This window comes from Tupaia chinensis, unplaced genomic scaffold (assembly GCF_000334495.1).
Source record: "Tupaia chinensis unplaced genomic scaffold, TupChi_1.0 Scaffold000622_1, whole genome shotgun sequence".
NCBI lineage: Eukaryota > Metazoa > Chordata > Mammalia > Scandentia > Tupaiidae > Tupaia > Tupaia belangeri.
Window position 1 is genome coordinate 1,785,149 of NW_006160142.1, and position 24,241 is coordinate 1,809,389.

Sequence of the window (24,241 nt, forward strand, 5' to 3'; positions counted from 1 at the left end):
AAAATTGATCATGACTCAGATAAAAAGAAATTTCTTTTTAAAGCATATTTACTGTTACGTACAGATGTAAATAGCATCTTATGGGGGACACGTTGGTGAATGCTTCTATATTCTCTGACCCCATGAAAATCGAAATTCATTTCTTCCCCACTACTTGCCCTGCAGGCTGGCTGAACAAACCTCATCACATCTATTTGAAATGAGTCCAATTTAATTCTGCAACCAAAATTCTGTTTCTATAGTTCTAAAACATGCAATCACCCCAAGGTACATTGCCATTGTAGCTTAAGTGGCTCAGTGTTATCACTGAGGAAAATACACTTTGATTGAGAAAACAGTCCAGTGGCTTTTGAAAAATGAAATGACCCTTCTCAGTATACAATTTAGTAAGGCAATTGATAAAAGCAGATGGATGTGGCCACTGTAGATAGGGTTTAAAAGAGAATGCTTCATCCCTGTAAAAATGGGTCAAAGATGGTAGTCCTGGAACTAGCATTACAAGTCATTCTCCTAATTAAACTTCTTAACAATAATAATTTTAAAAAAGAAACACTTAAAGTTTACATATAACAGTAATTACTTCATATTTAGAGGGTAATTTAAAAATCAATCATGAGGGAAGTAAAATTTGCGACAAATTATTCCGTTACTCAAAAATAAACAATCTGCTTCCTCTCCTAATGTTTTTCCCCCATACAAACAAGTATTGTTACTACTAGTCATCTCTCATCAATCTATCTCATTATACAGGAGAATTTTAAGAACTGTTAGTCTGGCTTTAACCACTGTTGTCACAATTTAATATTTATAACGTATTAATCCAAATTATTTCATTGCTGTTATTGGTTCATTAGATATTTAAGGATTTAAAAATATCTGTTTCTAAATTAATTTAGCAATCTTATATTTAACTCAATACCTCTTCAAATGAACCAAGTAATCACTAATTGATTAGATCATTTACTTCTATAAACCATTGCTGTCTTTAACCATGTAATAGCTTATAATAAAACAGACTCTTCATTGGTAATTAATGAGCAGTTAACTGTTTTCCTTTTATGTTCACTTATACTATAAAATGCATACATTTTTAGTTCCGTATTTCTAGATATTCAGCTTTTAAATAGCTATTATTTAACGTTTTTGAAGAAATGTTATTTAACATATAGCAGTTACTAATTGATAAACTACATAAAAATAATTATATTTCTTTCTTTATTTTGGGATATATCTGGTTTATCGAGGTGTTTCAGAAATTGTAATTTCATCAATGATGACCAAAGCCTACTAAAAATATATACACCTGATTATTTTAATTATAATCATAGAAACACTGCCAACTCTGAGGGCCCTAAAATGTTCCCTCATGAATTATTTTAAATAGTCTATCAATTCCTTTGTTTCATTTTTCTTATATTGATTTTTTAAATAACTTTCTTATCATTAACTGAACCGTAAATAAACAACAAAACTAAAACAATCATTAATGAAGCATTAGAAAAGAATATAAAATGGAGCTAAGGGCAAGCATAAATCTGCATAAAGTCACCAGTTTTTATCCAATGAGCTTTTATGATATAATCAACAATACTGCAAATCCAAACAGTAGACAAAATCAACAAAAGAATGACACACCAAGTAAGCTTCTCTATTAACACGTATATTAGATGAGGGCAGGAATTCTTGTTCATGTTACCAGTAGAACCCCTGCTGAGATCAGTGTCTGGCACATGCAGACAGTGATCAATTTTTTTTGGAGAGGTTTTTGCTATAGTGTGCGTGTGCTATCCAGAAAGAGAGACAGAAAGCGAGAAATCACCCCTTGGGGGGATGGCCATGCCGCAATCCTTTCTCCTTCATTTTCCCCTTGGGATCCTGGGCACACAAACACACACACTCAGCCTGAGTTTAAGCCACCAGGTCTGGGACTCAAACCACAGTTGACTACATGAGAGTCGAGCAACATAGCCATTACGCCCACTGCTGGTCTCGTGATCAATTAATATATATTGGTGAACATCCTATGAGACAGGTCATTTCATTTTAATGCCACATGCAAATAGAGAAAAAAGAAAGAAAGGAGAGAGAGAGAGAGAGAGAGAGAGAGAGAAGGAAGGAAGGAAGGAAGGAAGGAAGGAAGGAAGGAAGGAAGGAATGAAGGAAGGGAAAAGAAGGAAGGAATCCATGCAGATATGCAAAACTATATTTATGAATATATACAATTTATAATTGTCTGGTAATCGCTCTTCTCCTAGGACATTTTTTATTCCTCTGTTCTGTTCCAACATCTCTTCCTATTCAATGTAAAAATTAGAATCAGTTTCTCCTTTTCTGGAGAAATGTTAATTAGCAGATAAGATACTGATAGAAACAGAATTTGCCTTCTAGTATTTTCTTTCCAAATCTGTTTCTAGCATTCGAAGTAAAAGTAATTTTAAAAATAATTATCATTTTATCTTCTTTAAAATGGAATTTTCTTGAAAAGTAAGAAAGTAAGAAAAGTATGTGGCACCTATAGAAGACACTCATAAAATATTTAAAGATAATACAAAATGAATAATTAATTTTGAACCAAAGAAAATGCATGATTCTGAAAAAAATTACAATCAATACCTACAAAGTTTATAAATGTCAACAGAGATCTAATAGGATTTCAACTATATCTAACAGTATATGATAGAAAGTTTTCTTGTTTTTGTTTTTCTGATTTTCATTGCCATAATGCCGAAACCAGTGCCTGACACATAGTGGCAACCAATATATATAAAACTTAATGGATTGATATACTTCCAATTAGTACAAGTGTCACGTTTAAAGGTTCTAGTTCTCAAAATTTTAGACATAAGCTTGAACAACAAGCTCATTAAAATTAATATTAGGCGAAAATAGTCGGTCACAAAATATAAGACAGTCCCAGAAAATATTTAAATACTATATTTTATATACATTACCACAGCATTTTTCTTATATATACTAAAAGAGTAAAACATGTAATTCACCATGAGAGCCCCATGCCTACCAATTTGAAATTTTAAGATTTCAAAATACAATAGAAGTATTCTTGGAGAGATTTCTTTTAAGATCAAATTTGCTTTTATTTTGATAAGGTGCTGAGCTTAAGCAAACAAGACCTTTTAAACACTGCATTAATTCACTTGTTCTCTTAACTTAAAAAGTGAAAAGCTTATGTTAGTAGACAGTCCTTTCTGGCTGGGCTAGATGAAGGTTATTGAGTCAATACTATTAGCTAGTAGCCAAGAAACTAATACAAAAATTTGTAAAAATCCACCAATCTCTAATCAATAGTATACACATATTTAACATTCAAACTGAATGTATAATATTAAGCAAGTCTTAAAGAAAGCTGTAGTGTCCAAAAAAGAAAATAATCCCATTTTAGAAAGACATATACATAGAAAAACCATTTTCATAATCACAGGTACAAAACGAAGAAATGAAATCCACATGCTCACCTGGCTAATGGGCTCTTTCGTCGGGGGCTTTCCTCTTCTGGCTGTGCTAGTAGCCAGGGTTGTGGTAGTTTCCATAATTGATGTGGACATCTCTGACTGCATAGCAGTGGCTGTCGACTCAGTTGTCATAGAGGAAGGCACTTCACCAACCAGTCTCACGTTTCCCACTATGGCGATGTTGGCATCGTTTTCGGCTGCCATATTCAGAACTTTCAAGCCATTGTAGTAAAGCCCAGAGAGCTGGCCCTGGAAGGGCTGGCCCTGCTCTTTCCCGCCAATTATTATGGTTGCTTGGCTATTGAAGATTGTGAGCTGACGCCCTGTAAAAATAATATTACATACATGCAAAAATGTTGATTGTGAACTCTACATCTACAAAGGATGATAAAACAGATCTTTCATGGGGTGGATAATGAGAGCAATAAACTATAAGAGAGGCATTTGACTCATAATTCATTGCTTATAAATGAGGTGTCCATGAAATGTATAATTGTTGGCAAATACTTGTAAATTCTCAACTTATTGTAAATGTAGAGCTTTTGCTAAAAGACCAATCAAAGATATATTACAAATCAATTTTTAGTGGATCCCTTTTCCCTTTTACCTCAAAGTCTTATACTGTTGGTCTCTTAAGTCTAAATTGTTTAATTAAAAATTGTTTGATATCTAACATTTCAAGTATTTGTCATGTTGAAATTACTACTGACAAAACTAATCTACAGCAGCTTAAGTATAGTTTTAAATTTTATGGTAAAATTTCATAATTCACAGAATGTTTACATGTATCTATAAACTATTCTTTATAAATGTTTATTTTTGAAGGCAGTAGTTCATCGTTATGTGAATTACTCTATTTTTCCGGCAATCACACTGAAAAGAAATGCATGGTTTACACTGAGCATGTCAGAGACAAAAAAATTCCAAAACTATTTTTTTCTGATTGGCTTTCAGCAAGTCTTTTAAAACAAAAGAAAATGAAAAAAAAAAATAGCTTCAGATGTAAGAAGCGGCTTCAGGAATGATACACAAACCAATGGAGAAATTATGGCACATTTCCATCAAACAGCAATCCTTAGCAACAGTACCATTATCATCAAATTGAGTATCCAGTTTTAGACTGCTCTCTGCTCATAAAAAGCATGCACACAACTTTAAGTTCTGTTTTAATCAGGGCTTGCTCCCCAATGCTCTTAGAAGGTTGCAAACGTTAAAGGGACTTCATTTTGACTGGCAATCCATATTGCCCACTATTTAAGATTCCTAGAGTTTAAACAAAGAGTTTTTTTTTCTTTTTTTTTTCAGGACCATAATAAAGATATCAGAACTACATGTATTTTAGTTAATAATTTAGAGGCTGGAACATGTAATATAATCTATGAATGATTTATCATTTTGGGTTAATGCTGCTGTGAGTACCTTGATAGATTGAGTTAGTGGATTATATTTAACAGTCCCTTTAACCTTAAGTTAACTGGGTAAGATTATTAAACAGCTGGTACGTCTAAAAATGTATAGAAATTATTATACAAGGTATGCAAATATTACTATCTACATTTTACTGTTTTAAATTTGTTTTTAATTTAGTTTTACGGAAAATTTATTTTTTATGTTTATTAGTGTTACAATGAAGTACTACTTGGTTATGTTCAAATTATTTTTTTATTTGAAGTTTTAATCAATGTTTTTTACCTTTGTCGAGTAGCCATTCATCAACTACTCGACCAAGTCGATATGGAATTCGCTGTCTAGCAATCGCCAGGCGCTCGTTATCATTGTTTCCTTTAAAGTTTAAAGAGACATTTCATTGGTTAAAATCTGTAAGGTCAAAGGTTAAAAGTTAATACTTAAAGCTTGAGCTATACAGTTGCCACATGATTTTTTGAAATTTGGAATTTTAAAAAGTTCTACCTAGAACATTTCATGTTTCAGACTTGTCATTCATTCATTTATTTTATTTTAGCAAACAAAATTATTCCTATGTTAATTGAAAATTAGAAATCTGCATTTGAGCTAGGTTATTAAACTTATGTTATAGACAGACCCGAACAACCAATTTAAACAGCATATAATAGCTTTACAAAAAATGACCATTGACCTCAGGGTTTTGTCTTTTTGATGTTTCTTATTAACTAGTTAAACATGTTCAGGTGAAACAGGTTTAAGTTTTCAAAATACATTCAACGTCTTATTCCAGATTAGTAATTTATGAACACCAAACTTAATAGCATCTTTGGCACACTGAAGCATCTGAAATATGCCTAGTATACTTTATTTCCTATTCAGAAATAAAAATTCTTTTTCATCTCATTTAAGAAAACCACACACTCCAAATAGTTCTCGTGTATTTCACACAAATTGGTTTATCAATCACTTGGACATCACAAAAGAATACATCTGCATCATCCAAATTTGTTAGTAGAAGAAAAGGCTTTGACAAAAGTGACTTCATTTGAGTGTCCTTGAGTTTCATTTAAAACTTAAATGTTGACGTATATAACATTTGGGGAAAATTATCTCTATGTTTATATATACTCAAATATTGGCTTTTTATAAAGTTATTCTTTAAAAACCATGATAGCTCAAGGAACAAATACAAATCACCAACAGTGGTCCCTATTCACAGATCTAAAGTAAGTGAGAGTCTTGCTTCTTTGAATAAAAAATTATCTGCTAGAAATACTCTCTAAATTGACCTTGAATAATTCTTGTAAATAGATGAGTGTTTTCTTGATCTATAAAGCACTTAGGAAGAATCCAGGCTACATCTCAGTGCTCAATTGTGTATATTGCAAGAAGAGATTTTCTGTTTCATGAAAATTAACTAACACAGAATTTTGGCAGAAGCTCAGATGAGGACTCAGTGAAAGAAATGTTGAGTGGTAGTAGCACCTGTATAAACAGACTGAACATTTTGCTAGGGAAGACAACAAATAATTTTTTTCTCAGATTTAGAATAATTTATAAGTGCTTTCTTATGCTAATCTTTTAATACTTACTATACTTGCCCCAATAAACACATCATAATATTTGTTACATATCCTTGGAGAAATAGAAAATAACTATATTTTAGACCCTATTAACTTTTCTTGGAATGTCTATATGATTGAAAATACTTTCTATATTACTATTTAATTAAAATGTGAATATCAAGATCAGCAATTATAGTAAGCTCTTATGGACCTTGCTGTTCAGCAAGCTGAGGACTCATAGGAGGCCTGGATTCAATTCCCAACCCACCCTAAAAGCTGGACATTTGCATGTAGTTTCAGTTACTTAGGAGGCTGAGGTAGGAGGACTGCCAGCTTACAGCCAGCATGGAAACACAGTGAGAACCTCTCTGAAGGACCTGAGTATGGTGGAATGTGCCAGTAGTCCTAGCTACTCAGGAAGCTGAGACAGGAGGATTGTAACATAGCAAGACTTTGTCTTTAAAAAAAAAGAAAAATCAAAGTTGAATCAAAATGTAATGAAAACATTGAAATGTGTTTCTCTGTATTATGTAATCATTAAAATGCTGTAAAATAATATTTTATAGTGTGGAAATATACTTTTAGTAAACTGACATTTTTAAAATGGGATACAAGTATTATAAAATTCCAACACTATGTTCATTTTTCCAAAACATGCACAAGGGTGTTCTCTTTTGTGTATTTGCATATATGTATATTTGGAAATGAATGCTAAAACTTTACATTGGTTACCTTAGCACAATTTAATTATCGATGATGTGTTTTTGTATTTTATGTGATTTATGTAATAAACATGTTTTACATACATCTCTTGAAATGCAAACATAAATTTTTTTCAAAACACACGCCCTTTGCTTTGGGAACTTCTTTACTAGTTAGTATTCATACCAATTCATGCTGGTATATAGCTCTCCTGATGACTTTATGATGAGGTGGTTCCTCATGCTGTTTTTAATGCTAGAGTGTTACCATCACCAGGAATGACCTAAATTCCCTCAGGCATCATCCAAATCTAGGTTGCAAATCCCTCTTGCCCAATTATGGCTACAGTCTACTAACAGACCTTCCTGCTGTGTGTTTTAACCCTGCCTATTACTTTAGCAGAAAATCTCAGCTTTAATGAAATTTGTGAGGACATCCATGACCTGGTCCCTTTTTATGTCCATTGCCCCACTCCATGACCATAACTGCCTTGGCTCTCCTCTTTTTAGCTTCATGAGACTTCTTTCCATTTTTCTAAAGTACTTCTTTCTCTTTTCCAGAAGAAGTAGCTCAGACTACTGGTGTACTCCTCTGCACTTATAGCTTCCTTTATTGGAAATATTCTCTCTCACTCCTAGTTCATTTCTATCTCTCCTTAGCCAACCATCACTCATCAATGGAATCTTCTTGCAGGAGCGTTACTTTCCCAGGAAATGTTTTCTGTTGTCCTCAAGATAGGTTAGAACACCTGCCTATGCTATATGCATTTATAGCCTCTGAAATGTACCTTTTAGAAAGACGCAAGGGTCTTGTACTTGCATATTTGATAAACAGCTTTCCTTCAAACATTGAAGCTCCATGAAGTCAAGTCCTAGGTGTAGTGTTTATTTTTTCTCTGGTGCTTGCACACTTGTCACATAATCTCCTATGTGATCTCTCAAAAAAGAAGTAATGAAACAAATTTTGTTTTTAGTCCAGCTTCTGAGGTATCAATAACTCATCCCCTCAGCCTAACAATATTCAAAAAAAAAGGAAAGGAAAGGAAAGAATGTGTTCAGAAAATAGATCAAATAGACTAAGCTTCCCTTTGTGTTTTCCAAAGTAAACATCCCCTACTTCAATTGTAACTTTATTTTGTTAAGAGGTTGTCACTGATGTAAATGTCTGTACAACTGGTTATTTATTTATTTAATAGGAATGTCATCACACCACAAAATGGGAAATTATAGTTATTACTGGTAGGGAAATGTTGGAGGGGAAATTTTTATTGGGTCATCAGAAATTCATGAAGTATTTTTCTATGTTTGTCTAGGAAAAAATGCATCATAAGTTTTCTGATGATCCAACACTTAAGACAGGGCAAAATGAAAGCCTTACATATTACTTTTGTATGACTTTGAAAAAGAGTACTTAAAACACATGAATACATACACACACATGTATGTACAATTTGCTATCATACTTTTGACTGGTGCTAACAGACTAGTTAACTGATATGTTATGCTTTAAGTCAATGGGAAGTCAACAGGAGTTTTTTTTTTTTAAGAATTATTTTAGTTAACTTTATTTATTTTAATTTAACCAGATAGAGACCAAGTGAGAGAGAGAGAGAGAGAAAGAGAGAGAGAAAAAGTGAGAGAGCAAGCTGCCAGGTCCGGGACTCAAACCATGGTCAGCCATGTGGGAGTCCAGTGCCTTAACCAGCATGCCACCTGCTAGCTCCCCAATAGGAGCTTTTTAAGATTGTTGATGAGACTTGGCTAACACAAGAACATAAATACTGTATTAGGTGACAAAGATGTCAGCTAACATCAACAATAACAAGGGGAACTAGCGAATAGGGTGGGCAGTAGAGGAAGACGTGAAAAGATGTGATTAATTTATCATGGCATCACACTTTCTCATAATCCCTGAATGTCAGATGCCTAGTAGTTCAGAAGTATTTTTTTCTTCTCTTCTTCTTTTTTTTTTTTTTTTTTGGGGGGGGGGTAACTGATAAATGATTTTGAAATCAAAGGACACATTTTATTATTTGTAGGGGTAAGGGATGGAAAGTCAAATGGTGCTTATGTCATTTGATATACATCTATTCTCTACATTATTTGTTATTTTACTTGAATAAAAGAAAACTATTAACTTTTCTATGGCAAAATTCTATATTAATACATTACATTGCTTACCAAAGGAAGACACCTACAGAGTACAGTGACAAGTCTTTTTTTTTGTGGAGAGGTTTTTGCTATAGGGCATGTACACTCGTCAGGAAGACAGAGAGACAGAGAGTCAGAAAGCAAGAAATCACCCTCCAGGGGGGGATGGCCACGCCACAATCCCTTCTCCTCCATTCCCCTCTCAGAATCTTGGGCACACACGCACACACACTTGGACTGAGTTTAAGCCATCGGGTCCAGGACTCGAACCACGGTCGACTACATGGGAATTCAGTGACATAGCCATTATTCTAACTGCTGGTCCCAGTGACAATTCTTTTTAATAGATGATTCCCATGCCATTTCTACTATTGGGTATAAAATTCAGGTTGTTTATGTTTGCTAAAACTACATTTATATTCTACCTTTACCTCTTGATTTTCATAAAAAGTTACATAAGGAAAATGGTAATGAGGTATATTAAGTAATTTCTCAAAATGCTGTTCAGTTCATAAATTTATTGTGATATTACATATATCATTCAATAACTTTACATGATTTTGTTTATCATATTTAATTCTGTCCATTGTTCACTATACAGCCAGATCTTACATACAAAGTAAAGGACATAAAACAACTCATTTGATTGAGAAAGGTAAAAGACAAATATAATTTCTGATGATCATTTTTTGCTTTGAAAATTTTTGGGATATAATTTCAAATATGTTGAGATATAGAGTATTCCATAGACCTTCTGTGAATGGTCAATTACAAAAAAAAAAAAAAAAGACCAGCTTAAACTTTAGATAGATGTGAAGAAAAGTAAGTAGAATGTACGTGATAGTCCATAAAACCCAAGGTGAATCTTTGAAAGAAGACATATTCACCTTCAAGTACTTCAAGTATTCTAACTCAGGTAAAGATAAAGCAATAGTGATCCATGTCTGAAAGATCTATTCATTTTGGATTATTAAAAGGACCAACAAAGAGTTTCAACTTTAAAAAAAAAAAAAAAAAAAAAACAAAAAACAACCAGAAAACTCAGCTAGAGCGACCTGCTAAGCACACGGGTTAGATGTATGAAATCAGAGCTCCTCACTTAAGAGTTAAAAGATAATAACATAGTCTTATATTTTCTTTTTCCTAATAGAAGCAGAAAGGGATTTTCCTTCCATTTTTTTCTCCAGTTTCTTTCATGTATACTCAATTCACTGGTACCCTCCACCGAAAATGTCACCAAAACATATATGTCTCTGTTGAAGTAACTTTCAAGTAATGTAAGTGTATGTCAATGTTGGTTTTGTTTTTTTAAGAGAGATTTTTTTGCTATAGGGCATGTGCATTTGCCAAAGAGACTGAGAGAGACAAAAAGTGAGAAATCACTCCCTAGGGTGATGGCCACTCCATGACCCCTTCTCCTCCATTCTTTTTTTTTTTTTTTTTTTTTTTTTTTTTTGGGCACCCAAGCACATGAATCTGACCTGGGCACACACGCACATGAATCTGGCATGAGTTTTAAGCCTCCATGTCTGGGACTTGAACCACGTCAACTATGTGAGGGTCCAGTGACATAACCATTATACTATCTGCTGGTCCCTGGTTTTATTTCCTTTTGAACTCTTAAAACACTAGGCATTTTTGACAGGAGGAAAACCCTTCCCTGTAGTAACACCACTGTAACCAATTGATAGGTACAAGCTTGAACTGGAATGGCTACTTAGGGGAGTAAATATAATGAATACTTACACAAGGTTCCAGGGTAAAGAATGAAAAAGATAAACTGAATCATTTATACTTGGAATATAATACCCTTTATTTAGATTAAATGACAGCTAGTTTCATTTTCCCACCTGTATAGACTAAATATTTAGATCCCCTAAAATGTATATGCTGAAATCTAATCCCCAAATGTGATGATATTTGCAGGTAGAGCCTTTGGAGGGTGACTAAATAATGACGGTGGAATCCTTATTACTGTGATTAGTGCTCTTATAAATGGTGCTCCAGAGAGCACCCTTGTCCTCTTCTGCCATGTGGGGACACAGGAGATAGCTGTCAATGGACCAGGAAGTGTGCCTCACCAGATACCAAACCTGCCAGTACCTTGATCTTGAACTTCCCAGCATCTCCAGTTGCAAAAAATAAATTTTTGGTTTTTTATAAGCTGCCCAGATTATGGAATTTGTTTTAGCATCACAACTGGGCTAAGTTACCCACCTTCTAACTAACAATATTTGGTCACACTTTAGTATATTAATTCTACATAAGCTAGTAGACTTCAAGGACACAAAAGTAATTTCAAAGAACCAAGGTAAGCAGTAAGGAATAATAAAGTTGAAGTCCTTGACTTGGAGTTAAACTTCACTGCGGGATTCAGACAACAAAGGAAGCAAATCTTAATCATAATTTTCCAACTGTAGATCAGTAAGGACAACTATGTGACCATTACTGATGTGCAGTGTTACCCACCCCCCCATCTCAGATCTTTACCCTTGTGTAATTTATCCTCAGAAATAAAAGTGCCAGTTTTTAATGACAGGGTAATATTCTTGGGGGGAAAATAATGAAAAACAATGCTGTGAATCAGACATTTGTCCAGAAACAAAAAATAACCCCACCATTACAACAAAACAGATACTGGCTTCCTTTGAAGGTTTCTTATTTCCTGTTTGTAAGCTGGGAAAGGCAACACAAAAGGGCTGTAAAAGCTATCCACACTTCAAGACAAGATTAAGCATCTGTTTTTAGACCTTTTGGTTTTAAATGAGAAAACGAAATTTGCATATACCTAGACCCACAGGCAAAGTTGAACAAAGTTTTATAAGGTTACTCTAACATTATCCATGAGTTATTAAATGTTCTGTGTGTGGCTACTGCACATATCATTACAAATAATCATACCTAACTTAGCTGATCAAGTCCCAAATAAGTGCTTTGAACATCACTGACATATAATGAGAACAAACTTTTGAAAAAAAATATAATTGTTCTAATGAAAATAAGTGTTCCATATGTTACACTACTTCCTTTATCATTAAGATGTACACATAACAAATATATACATCTGTTTGGCTGCTGCTAGTTCCATCTTCAACTACTTGTGTCTGTTCTGTAAACTCTAGACTCTGTACATTTTTCAGTTCCTTTATTGATCTAATCTACTTTGAACATGTTATTCTTTTTGCCTTGCAAACTCCTTGCATCCCTGTGTACTCCTCAACAACCCTGCCCACCACCAACATTCACGTACACACACACACACACACACACACACACACACACACACACCTGAGTCTGGCCAACTTATTTCTCTTTTAAATATCAGCTTATATGTTTTCCAGGGAAGCATTCCCTATGTCTCTTATCCCTCCACCAACTATTCCAGATCTTCCCATTTGCATTCTTATAAAATTAGAAGCAATATATATATAATAATGATGTGATATAAGTTCATGTGACTGACTCTGGACTATAGAGTCCTACACCATGGGGGCCAGGCCACCTTGTTCACTGCTATATACCTTGTGCATAACAACACTGGGCTCATGGCAGCTGTTGGATAAATCAGTCTTCAGTGAAGGCTGAACCCATTTGGGGTATTTGTTGCATGATAATACAGTGATCTGTTTCATTCAAGATTTATAGAGCAGTAAGGTTGTTAGTGTCCATTAACCACACACACACACACACACACACACACACAACACACACACACATATATACAGTGGACTCAAATAATCTCCCTATTTCATCATTTATGATTTTGACATTAGAGCACACAATAGAGTAAGCAAGTCTTGTAAATAAAACATTTTATGGTTAAATACAAAGCAATGATTTATAATTTCAGATGGGTTCTACTATGGTATATACACACTGGCATGAAAATTAATATCACTTGTAATCTTTTATTACTTCTTTTGCTAATTGCATGAAAGGTGATACTTGGTTTGATCAGGAAGAAATTTTTTTTTCTTTTCTTTTTTTTTCTTTGAGAGGTTTTTCACTATAGGGCGCGTGCGCTCGCCAGACAGACAGAGAGAGACATAAAGACAGAAAGCGAGAAATCACACCCCAGGGGGATGGTCACGCCGCAATCCCTTCTCCTCCATTCTCCTGTCGGTATCTTGGGCACGCACTCACATGCGCCCGGCGTGAGTTTTAAGCTACCGAGTCCGGGACGCGAACCGCGGTCGACTACGTGGGAGTCCAGCGATATAGCCATTATGCTAACTGCTGGTTCCCCAGAAAGAAATTTCTGGAAGTGCTTCAATTCTCTAATGAACTATGTACTAACAACACTGTCGGACTTTAATTTCCATGATTATCTTTCTCTAGACTAATTTTAGTAATGATTTTGTTTTATTTGCCAGAGGGCATGTGCAGCAGCCACAGAGAGACAGAGAGAGAAAGAGAAGGGGGGGCAGGGAGAAAGCATCCTCCATGGGGCATGATCACATCACAATTCTTTCTCCTTCATTTCTCTTTCTGTTGAGATGTCAGGCATGCATGCGCATGACATGAATTTTGAGCCTCTGGAGTATGGATTTGAACTGCACAGCTGGCCATTGGGATCCAGCTTCTTTAACTACTAGGCTACATGGCAGGTCTGGTAATTACTTTAAAATGAACTGGAACATAGGATTTCTATGAAGCACTTGCTTCCAAAGTCAATCAGTAAATACACCAAACGTCTGGAAATAAAATTGTTTTTGCTTAACTGAGGCAAAATGACACAAATCTGGCACTTAGAAAATCAAGTGGTAGAAGTCTGGATTCTCTAGTAGCATGGATCCTCTAGTCTGTATAACAAGAGGTCTGAGGCCTTCTAAAGTGTCCCTGATTTATGGCTGATATTTAGCAATGAGGGCCTTGAATTGTCATCTGCACTTTACAAACCTCACTAAATTATGAGTACACACTACCAGAATCTAAAGTTGCTTTCTTCTGGACAAGGGAACTATGTTGACTAGTCAACCTACAACTATGTTTCATACATAGTGGAAAATCTAGTTTTCCAGTATAAAAGTTATGTGTAGTTCAGGGAATTAAAACAAACAAACCGAAAAACCAGCAAACAAATAGATAACACAGTATCACCTGAAAGTAGGAAAATAATATATTGAGTGGCTGTATATTTTATGTGTTATTCTAGTTGATATTATGCTACCTCATTTAAGTTTAATATTAACCCCTGTTTATTCCATTATTGTATCACTAACAGAAATACTTGAGCCTAGGTGAACTATAAAGAAATAGAAGTTGAACTCACAATTCTAGTGGCTGGCAAGTCCCAAATGGTCACAAATGACAGAAGGCAGAACTTTTAGCAGGGCGAAGTGTGGTATCCATTTGACTTCTTTCTTGGCTTCTAGTTTTATTCTCTCTGCTTATATAGCCACCATAACTCAGTCATGGAGGTCTCCTCCTAATGACACTGTCATACCCAAAGGCCTCACACCAGGACACCATGAAGAAATTAGGTTTTTACCTAATGCTTTTAAAATATAATCAATAGGAACCAGCAGTTAGTGTAATGGCTATGTCGCTGGACTCCCATGTAGCCGACAGTGGTTTGAGTCCCGGACCCCATGGCTTAAACTCACGCCAGACGTGTGCATGTGCGTGCCCAAGATCCCGAGAGGAGAACAGAGGAGAAGGGATTGTAGCGTGGCCATCCACCCTGGGGGTGGGGTGGGGTGATTTCTCGCTTTCTATCTCTCTGTCTCTCTCTGTCTGTCTGGCGAGCACATGTGCCCTATAGCAAAAACCTCTCCAAAAAAAGAAAAAATAATAATCAATACAACCAAATCTAAACATAAAAATTTCTGGGAGACATCCAGTCACCACCCACTAAGACTTAATTTAAAAACATGAAACTCTGGGTGACAAACCATGATCCAGATGGTAACAATCCTAGACTATAAGCACCTTTTATTTTACAAATGGAAAACCAGAGGCTCCAAGAGATGATGTAACTAATATTGCCTCATTGTTAATAGAAGAAAGAAAACTTGAATTCAGACATGTCAGCCTGCAAAGTTATCCCATGGAATAGTTGTTAAAGCAATATCTCGAAACAGTCTGAGCAATAAAGGCCCAACATTTCTCTTTAATTCTTATAGCACTCCCTTGTATAATGAAAAATGTCATGGTCTTGTCTATAATGGTTCGGTCTTATAAAGTTGGGATGAGCCTGCCCTCAAGGACACCTACAATTGGTAACCTTTCCTTGAGGATTCATCAGGAGAATATTTTTATCATCTCCATTTTATAGATGAAGACAGTGAAGCAGAAGTAAGTAAAGTGATCAAAGGCCTAGTATAGTTGAGGTCTTAGTGAGGAGCACTATTTCTGTTTCTTTCTTTTATAGCAATGCCCAGCCATGCATAGCCACTTGAGACATTAACAGCTTTAGGCATTCTTTTTCTTTATCCCTAACCTAGAAAACAAGCCCTAAGCATAATAATCCACCAGGTTCACTACTTTTGATGCTGACCCTCTCCAGACACAAGGTGGAAAAGGAGAGTGGGCTCTTCTCATGAAAAAAAAGAAAGAAGAAAAAGAGAAAGAAAGAGAGAAAGAGAAAGAAAAAAAGGAAGGAAGGAAGGAAGGAAGGAAGGAAGGAAGGAAGGAAGGAAGGAAGGAAAGGAAGGAAGGAAGGAAAGGAAGGAAGAAAGAAAACACCATTGCAATTCATTGGCTTGTGAGAGGAGGGACAGAGTTTTACAAGTTTTAAAGTGAATTAAACTGAATTTTGCTTGGACTTCACATTTCCCCCATTTTTCTTCTTACCTTTACATATCTCTAGGAACCCAGTGCTCACTTACCACTTGCCAAAAACCCAAGGTATGTCTTTACATCTACCATTCTGTGCACATCTCACGTTCCCAAAGACGTCACCTTCTTTCTTCTGTAGTTCCACTAATTAATTCCCTGTTACTTTATATAGCTTTGATAAATGTTAGGAAAGCAATCTGACTCAATTACATGAATACGAAAGCACTGATAGGCACCCTGCAAGTACTGTGTCCACTATACATCAACACATTGCATGGGTCCTATCACTGAACAGATTATACTCTGGGAATTCAAGGACAAAAATGAGGAAGGTAAAACAATGAAAAATCCAAGTCAAAGTTCAAGAAAATAGATAATTTGCCAGAAATATGCAATTAAACAGCATATTAATTATGGTTGCTACAGAAGTTCAGGGACAACAATGGATTGGAATAGAAACATGAGGTGTGACCAAACACCAAAAATTTACCTAGATCAGAAATAACCTAAAGTTCAATGAAATGATAGTTAGATAAAAATGTATCATAATGTGGATATTAATCCTCAAGCTCCTTAACTCCACAACATTATTTATCCTTACATTTAAAAATAAATGTATCCTCCAATAAAACATATTTAATCTGAGAAAATACATATATGAATAATAATGATTAAAATATTAATGCCATGTGATGCGAAAAAAGTAACATACACAATTTTAAAACTACTAAGTAAAATACAATGTAAGTTGGCAGGAATTTGAGTGTAGAATGGAGAAATGAAAATATTTGTGTTAGGATGGAGGGTTTGTGAGTGATCTTTTCTCAAATGTTAATATCACTGATGGAATATTTATATATATTTCAGTTTTGCTTCTACTGCTTCCTTACACATGCACAGTCACATTTCTCTAATTATATGTAGGGTCATAATGCAATGCTATAATGAGAAGGGGTGGCACTACCCATGGGTCCTGTCTGTCAGTTCACTTAACTTAGACATCTGGAGAGAACATGCACAGCTCAAGCAGGGCAATGCTCTCTTCGTGACCAGTACTTCAAATGACATCCCAGCTCCTTGGGTGAAGCCGCGGGCCTTTGTATCCAGTTAAACAATGTCTTCATGTGAGACTGCTGTGATGTTGGGCATGGAATGTCACAGGCGGCCTACCACAGAGTTCAATGGTGCTTTGGGGAGGAAAGGAGGAGCTCAGGGCATGTCAAACTGGATTAAGAAAACTCCCCGTTCATGTCCCTCTCTCATGAGGACCTACACAAAGATAGCTAGTATTCCCTTATATAAAGACTTGTAGAAGTACTTTTTCTATTAGCTACTTACACTCAAAAATTTTAGTTTGGATGGTAGCATCAGATTAATTAGAAATAAAGGTAGTCTTGTGACTGCTGGATCTTGTGGCCAGTGCAGAAGGAAGTGCAGCCTATACTTTTTTCATTAAGCCTTTATATGCTATTGGTTTCCCAATACAAAGAGACTGAAGTATCATATCAGAAACCAGCAGCAAGAAAAGAAAAGCAGCAGGGATGTCCAGATAACAAAATACAGAACCTGCTCTGAAAATTAAAGGTCCTACTCCGTTATCAGGAATACTAAGGAGTTCTTCTGTGCTAGCTGTGTAGCTTTTAAGAAAGAAGAATGGTTTAACAGCTACAAAAACAGACAGGGCTACTGATGGACATCATTAAACACTGAGAATAAGAAAAACGAAATGTAAGAACATCATCACATTATCTTACAAATGGCATTTTGCCATTTTCCCAGATATGAGAGTCTTGAGCATTTTCTAAATCATAATGTCATAACATTTAAGCTTATCCACCTTAATAAGAACTTAAATATACATTCTCTAAAGATTTTTTTATTTCCTGATTTATGAGAGTTAGAAAATTTTGTAGTACAGCTGGAATTTCCGCCATTCTCACCAATTTTGACTTTTAATTTATCTTTTTAATATTTAGACTGGCCTATAAAAAGGAAATAAGTAAATGCCTTACATCTAGCAAAATATGGTTGTAAATGGTACTGAGGAAGAAAGTCCCTCACTCTCCACTGACGATAACAAAGTCTGACCACCATGGCATTCTAATTTCATTTTCAGTGAACATCAATCACTCTTTTCTAGTGGTAATTTGAATGTGGGACTCTTTTTTTTTTCTAATTAAATAAGATAGGGTTGATCAATTGCATGCAGATTATTTAAGGTTAAATATATTGGCAGAGCAAAGGCAGGGATACAGCTATTAGACCATTGCTAGACATCTTCAACTTCCTAAAATGTAAAACCTCTTACACAAAGTAACCTTTTTCCATCTGTAGACAAACTGAACACAATAGATTTAAACTTAGTATCTTAGAATAACTGCCTCAATAAAATATTGTTTTCCCTGCCAGCAATTATTTGTAGGAAGTAAGTACTCGTGTTGCCAGACTCCCTGTGGAAAGAGAATTGATGATTAAGGTACTGAGTTCTATTGCCTGGGTTCAAATCCTGGTTTCACTAGTGATTGACTGAATAATATGGATCAGGAGATCAATGTCTTTGAACCTCAGTTTCTCATCTGTAAAGTAGGTATTTGTAAGAATAACTGACATAATATACCTCTTTTAGAACAGTGCCTGGTGCTAATTAACACTCAGTAAGTACTAGCCACTGGATGAGGTAGTGTCATTGTCCATTATCTGGAAAGATTTGCCTTATAGGCCATATCTAGAAATACACAGATCACAAAACATGTTTTTCTCCCACCCAGCCAGAAGAAGGTAGCTGAGGTAGGCATGGAAACAGAAAATCAATCCATTTCTTTTTCCCTAATTTGAATAAAGGCCAGGGAATTAGTCTTATTACAAATGATGTCCTAAATCCCATAGGTGCTTTATCAAAACCACTGTATTTTCTACCAGGCGATGTCAACTTCCTCCTCAGAGATGCATGCATGGCTATCAGTAAGTTAATAGAACAACTGAAAGGAGGAAGGGCAATAATGGAGAAGGCTATGTGAAAAGAAAAGGCCAATGACATCTGCCCCAAGGGAAAATAGAACTCAGGGGATCACCATCTGTTCTATGCCAAGAACATGCCAACAAAAGCTGTTCATTGAATGAGAATACTTTGATATCAGTGAGGTCTCAAAATGGTATTTTAATCTGTATATTCAGACTCTCTTCAAATGGAATGCCTTAATTATTTTTCCCTCCATATAGCTTGTGGTAAAAAAGGGTCACAGACTTTAAACAGAAGTGGAGACTGTAGCCTAAGCAAGGCCATCACCTATTGTGTACGATGAGGTTGGTGGAATGGATGGGGTCTAAAGTGGTCTCTAATGCTAAGGATCTATGAACCCAGGATTCTGATAATGTTGACATATAAACAACAGTAGGCCATCTTGTTAAGCCATAATGACTATAGGTTTTCATGAGAAATTTATTTTTTGAGTCATTAAAAACAAAGTGCCATAAATGTTTCTAATTCAGCAAGTATCTGTAAAAGGCAGTGAAGTATTTGACTTGGCATTTTTTAAAACAACTATCTTGTAGTGCTTTGACAACTTGATGAAGACTTTCAGTCATCATCTGTGGAGAGCTTAATAATTATTACATTTTTTTCTGATAGGTTTGATGTTTCAAGCTTGTCTTCGTTCTTTCTGTTACATAGACACACACACACACACACACACACACACACACACACACCTCTTACTACCCAGACATTTTTCTGGATTTTCTCCTACCCACCTACTGAAGCATGTCATCCCATTTCAAGGGAGAAAGGCAAACATAGGTTAGATGCTGGATGATTTTATAAAAACTCTGTAAGAACATAGGGTAAGGGATATTATCATGATGGAAAAGAAGAGATTTGTCTCCTTTTCATTTTAAATTATTATCACTAAAAGATTGGGAAAATCCAAGAGGTAATTGAAGGACTTCAAAATGACGGCTGCTCTTTGCAAACCTTTTTTGTTCAAAATTTATCCAAGTAACCCTTACTTAAGTTTGTCAAACACTGTGACCATGGGAACTGAGCTTAGGGGCTTTTTCTGGTTCTCTTAAGAGTTCCTATTCAATCAAGCTGGCAAAAGCAGACTAGAGTACCTGTAAGTGGCTCAGACTGAAAATAAATCATCATTAAGATCTAGACATTCTAGAGAACATAGTAGGTACAGAGGGGAAGTAGTTCATTATATCTCTTAGAATAAAACTGAGATTTTTTTTTCTATTGTCTTCAATATTTCCCCTTGAACTTGAGCCACCTGTGACTTCTAGTATATGCCTAACTGCGAAACAGACTAGAGTGAAGAGCAAAGTACATGTCCTCACAAGTTTAAGCTGATGCTCCACTAGCAAGGACAGTTGGAACTGATCCACTCGCACATAGTGCTCTGTCTTCCTCCCCACCCAGCCTATCTCTAGGTAGGTCAGATCCAAGGACAAGGCTAAAGCATTTGGCCATATTACTCTAGCCTGCTTAACACTTTCTCTAAACTTTTGTCTTGTAGTTGTTCAAATACAACTGGCCTTGTTTTGACTTCAGTGAAAATAAACAGTCTATCAGCATCTTCCATAGAAGAACCCTTTGAATATTTAGTAAATGTTATGGGATAAATTCCACCCTCTCAAAATTTATCTGGGGAAGCCCTAACACCCAGTACCGTAAAATATGACTGTATTTGGAAACAGGTCCTTTAAAGAGGTGTATAAATTAAACTGAAGTCCTTGGGGTACACCTTAATCCAATCTGACTACTGTTCGTGTAAGAAGAGCAAGTTTAGATACACGAAGCACTCACAGAGGAAAGGCCTTGTGAAAATATAGCAAGATATACTAGAAACAAGTACTCTTTAATTTTAATTAAGTACTATGTTAATGTCAAAATTGTACACACTTAAATTATTTATTTTGGTTTAAAAATTCATTCAATTTCTTAATCTAAAAAACATTATATGATACTGCCATTTTAGTTACTTTGTGGCCCCTTGTGGCCTCATTAACACAGATGACTATAGCACTATTACAAATTTCATGTTAGTGCTAGGTTTCTGATTTATGTACTACCTCTCAGTGCAAAACAAACAAGCAAAACAACACTGTAAAAAACAAATCCCTACTGGGCTGGCCTCACAGACTAATGGTCAAGGGAGCAGATCCCACATGACTGACTGCAATCTGAATCCTGGCCCAGTGGCTTCAAAAATATGTTGAGATCATTATGCATGCCAAAAATCCAGACAGGGTGGAGAAATGGAAGCTAAGGGATTGCAGTGTGATCACACTCCACTAGAAGGTGCCTTTTCCCCCCTCTCTCTCTCTGTTTCTTTCTCTCTCCATGGTGAGTACATACATAACCTCTAGAAATTGAAAAGAAAAAAAAACTAATTATGTTAATGATTAAATAAAGCAAGATGCTTTTATTGGAATATGCAAATACTTTCTTCAATGTGGGAACTATTTGCAAATCAGAAAGCCTTATTGTGCCAATTACACAATTTTAAAACAAATTCTAAATTTCAAAGGGTTCCCTTTATTTATCCATACAAGTATCTACCATTTTTAGAAACTTCCTGAGGACTGTTTTTCAAATAAACACAAAACATTATCCTAAGAGATAATAATTAGCTTTATGCAGCTTGCAAAAAAGGCATGCCAAAAAAAATTTTAAAAAGGTCAACTTTCACTATTAACTTGGAATATTGATCTTCTATTAAAAACTGTAAGAATGTTTTACTCTGCTCTGTTTTTTCCTTGGTGCTTATCACTGAGGACTTATACTAATTCCAAGTCCAACTTAGACAAAATGTACCTCAGGGAAGCTTTCCTGCAAGAAGAAATGCAACCTCCACTGAAAATTCCCAGGAACCGCAAAAGCAAATGGCAAATGAATGACTGCACCAATTCCTTCTAAAACGAAGAGTCTTGAGCTTATAATGGATGTAATCATCTCAAGATCCCCTGTATTTCCTATGAAACTGGACAAATCTTCACTACTTCTGTCTATAGAGCCAGACTTCAGAATATTTTTTGGCCTGATTTTAATCGGGAAAATACTTGGGAGAAGGACGAGAACAAGTCTTGCTTTTGCCTATGGCTTCTGCTTTCTTCTGGTATTCTGGAACCTATACTGAGGCAGAACCTGAATTTCATTCTCAATACCAGGGTCTTTCTATTTTCACTTCCCACATCATAGTCCAAGCAACACTTGGATTATGGTATCACTTCCTGCCTTAGCTTCAGACATTTATTCTGGCTCCCTGTAGCCTATTCCCTGTACTTCCCCGAGAAGAGCAGTTTCTCCAATAGATTGTAATTGCCAGGAGAAGGAACTACATCTGCTGTTTCTCACTGCTGTATTCCCAGCATAGGTCCAGGCATGTGGCAGGTCTTAAATAAATATTTTGGAGTGAATTACTGAACACATCAGTGAACAATACCTTCTGAGGCACTTGTCACCTTCACTATCCTTTCTTCTCACTATTGTTTGTCTAAAATCCCTCATCACATAGAATCTCTACTCCAGAATCTTTATAAAGCCTCTCATGCTCCCAATCTCTTTTCGTATAATCCAGACTTAACGATTTTTTCATTTCTTCCAATCTGCTTTTGGGCTGGTGAAATCAGGTGGCCACAGTGGTAATTCCTTTTCTGCTCAATGAAATAGGGAAGCACACGTGATTAGATGGTGAGATTTAGATATGGAGTCAACTCTCCCCTTCATGAAATTTGACACAAGGAGACTCTGCTAACTACTTGTAGAGATACACAATTATAGTTTGAATAGAAAAAATTGGAACCAAAAAAGTTATATGTCTGCTAATCTGTCTTGAGGAAGTCCTTGGGTATTCTGGTTAGAAACAAATCACATGTAAGCTCTTGAACATAAATGAAGTGCACTATTAGTTTGGTAACTCAATCAAGAAAAAGAGAAATAGGAAGAAAACTAAGTTATATGACATAATAACCTGGTATTTAATGGAGCTCATTAAAGTGCCTCAAAAAAGAAACTTTATTTGCCTTCAGTTTTTCTTTAGCTGACAATGTTGGGTACTAGGAAGAACTTAGGCAAAGCATGGGTGGGGACCCAACTCTTTCTTCTTCTTTATAAAAGTCATCGGAGTACTCATGCTCTCCCCAGAAGAAGACAGAGAAACAAAGAGGGCGAAAACACCTTTCAATGGGGCATAGTCACACCAAAATACCTTCTCCTCTGTTTCTCCATCCCTTTCAGATTTGGGGAATGCATGCACACATGGCATAATTTTCAGGCACCAAGTGAAAGATTTGGATTGTAGTCATTAATGTAGAATTGGGCTCCCTTGACCACTATGGGGTGGCCTGCCAAATTTTTTTTTTCTTTAAATTTTTACCAGAGGGTATGTATACCCACTGAGGAGAGAGAGAGCGCGCACAAACAAGTAAGCAATCAAACACCATCCATGGGTCATGGCCCATGCGCTCTCACACCCTGCATGTTTTTTAAGCTGCCAGGTCTGGGACTAAACTGCACCATATACTTTGTTGTATCCAGCCACCCCCACCACCATATCACAAGCTGGCCTCCTGACACATGTTTTAAGAAATAAATTTTACTTGAGTACTAGCTAAGAAATCACAACATACTAGATTATCAAGATTATATAGCTTTGGAGATATGTTATATTGTCACAATAATTTAGGTAAAACCTATAGTACATGTAGAACTAGATGATGTATTTCTCACCAAAAATGAAGTTTCCCCTTAACAGTTCGTAAAAAGAACACCACAAATTTTGGACAAATGCTATAGACCTTCTTGTTTTGATTTGTTTTAGTTTGGCTCTACATTAAAATAGTTCAATACCATTTTCATCATTAGGTTAATGGTATATTCAATACAGACAATGGTAAAATTCAAAATATAAAACCAAAATGACAATGGAATAAGAGAAAAAACAAATATATCAAACCCTAGAGTTTCTGTTGCTTGTAGAAAAAGAATCTGATAATACTTAAAAGTGTAAATTAGAAAAACCAGATTTGCAAAGTAATTTTGTATGTGCAGAAACAAAATAATTAAAACCTGAAAAATAAGATTCCCAAATATAAAATATCAGACCTGAGAAAGGGGCACTGAAACCTATTACACATCTCTCTTCATCTATACAAATTCTATTCATTT

At 35.5% G+C, this 24,241-nt stretch overlaps 1 protein-coding gene across 1 annotated transcript in view; it reads right to left on the reverse strand.

Moving 5' to 3' along the window:
- Positions 1 to 24,241, reverse strand: part of NRXN1 (neurexin 1) — a 1,261,405-nt gene that overhangs the window by 145,977 nt on the left and 1,091,187 nt on the right. The window contains exons 20-21 of the mRNA XM_006159011.3: positions 5,163 to 5,252; positions 3,474 to 3,793 (exon numbers count right to left, since the gene is read on the reverse strand). Of these exons, the coding sequence (XP_006159073.1) occupies positions 3,474 to 3,793; positions 5,163 to 5,252 (410 nt within the window). The remainder of the gene's footprint in view (positions 1 to 3,473; positions 3,794 to 5,162; positions 5,253 to 24,241) is intronic.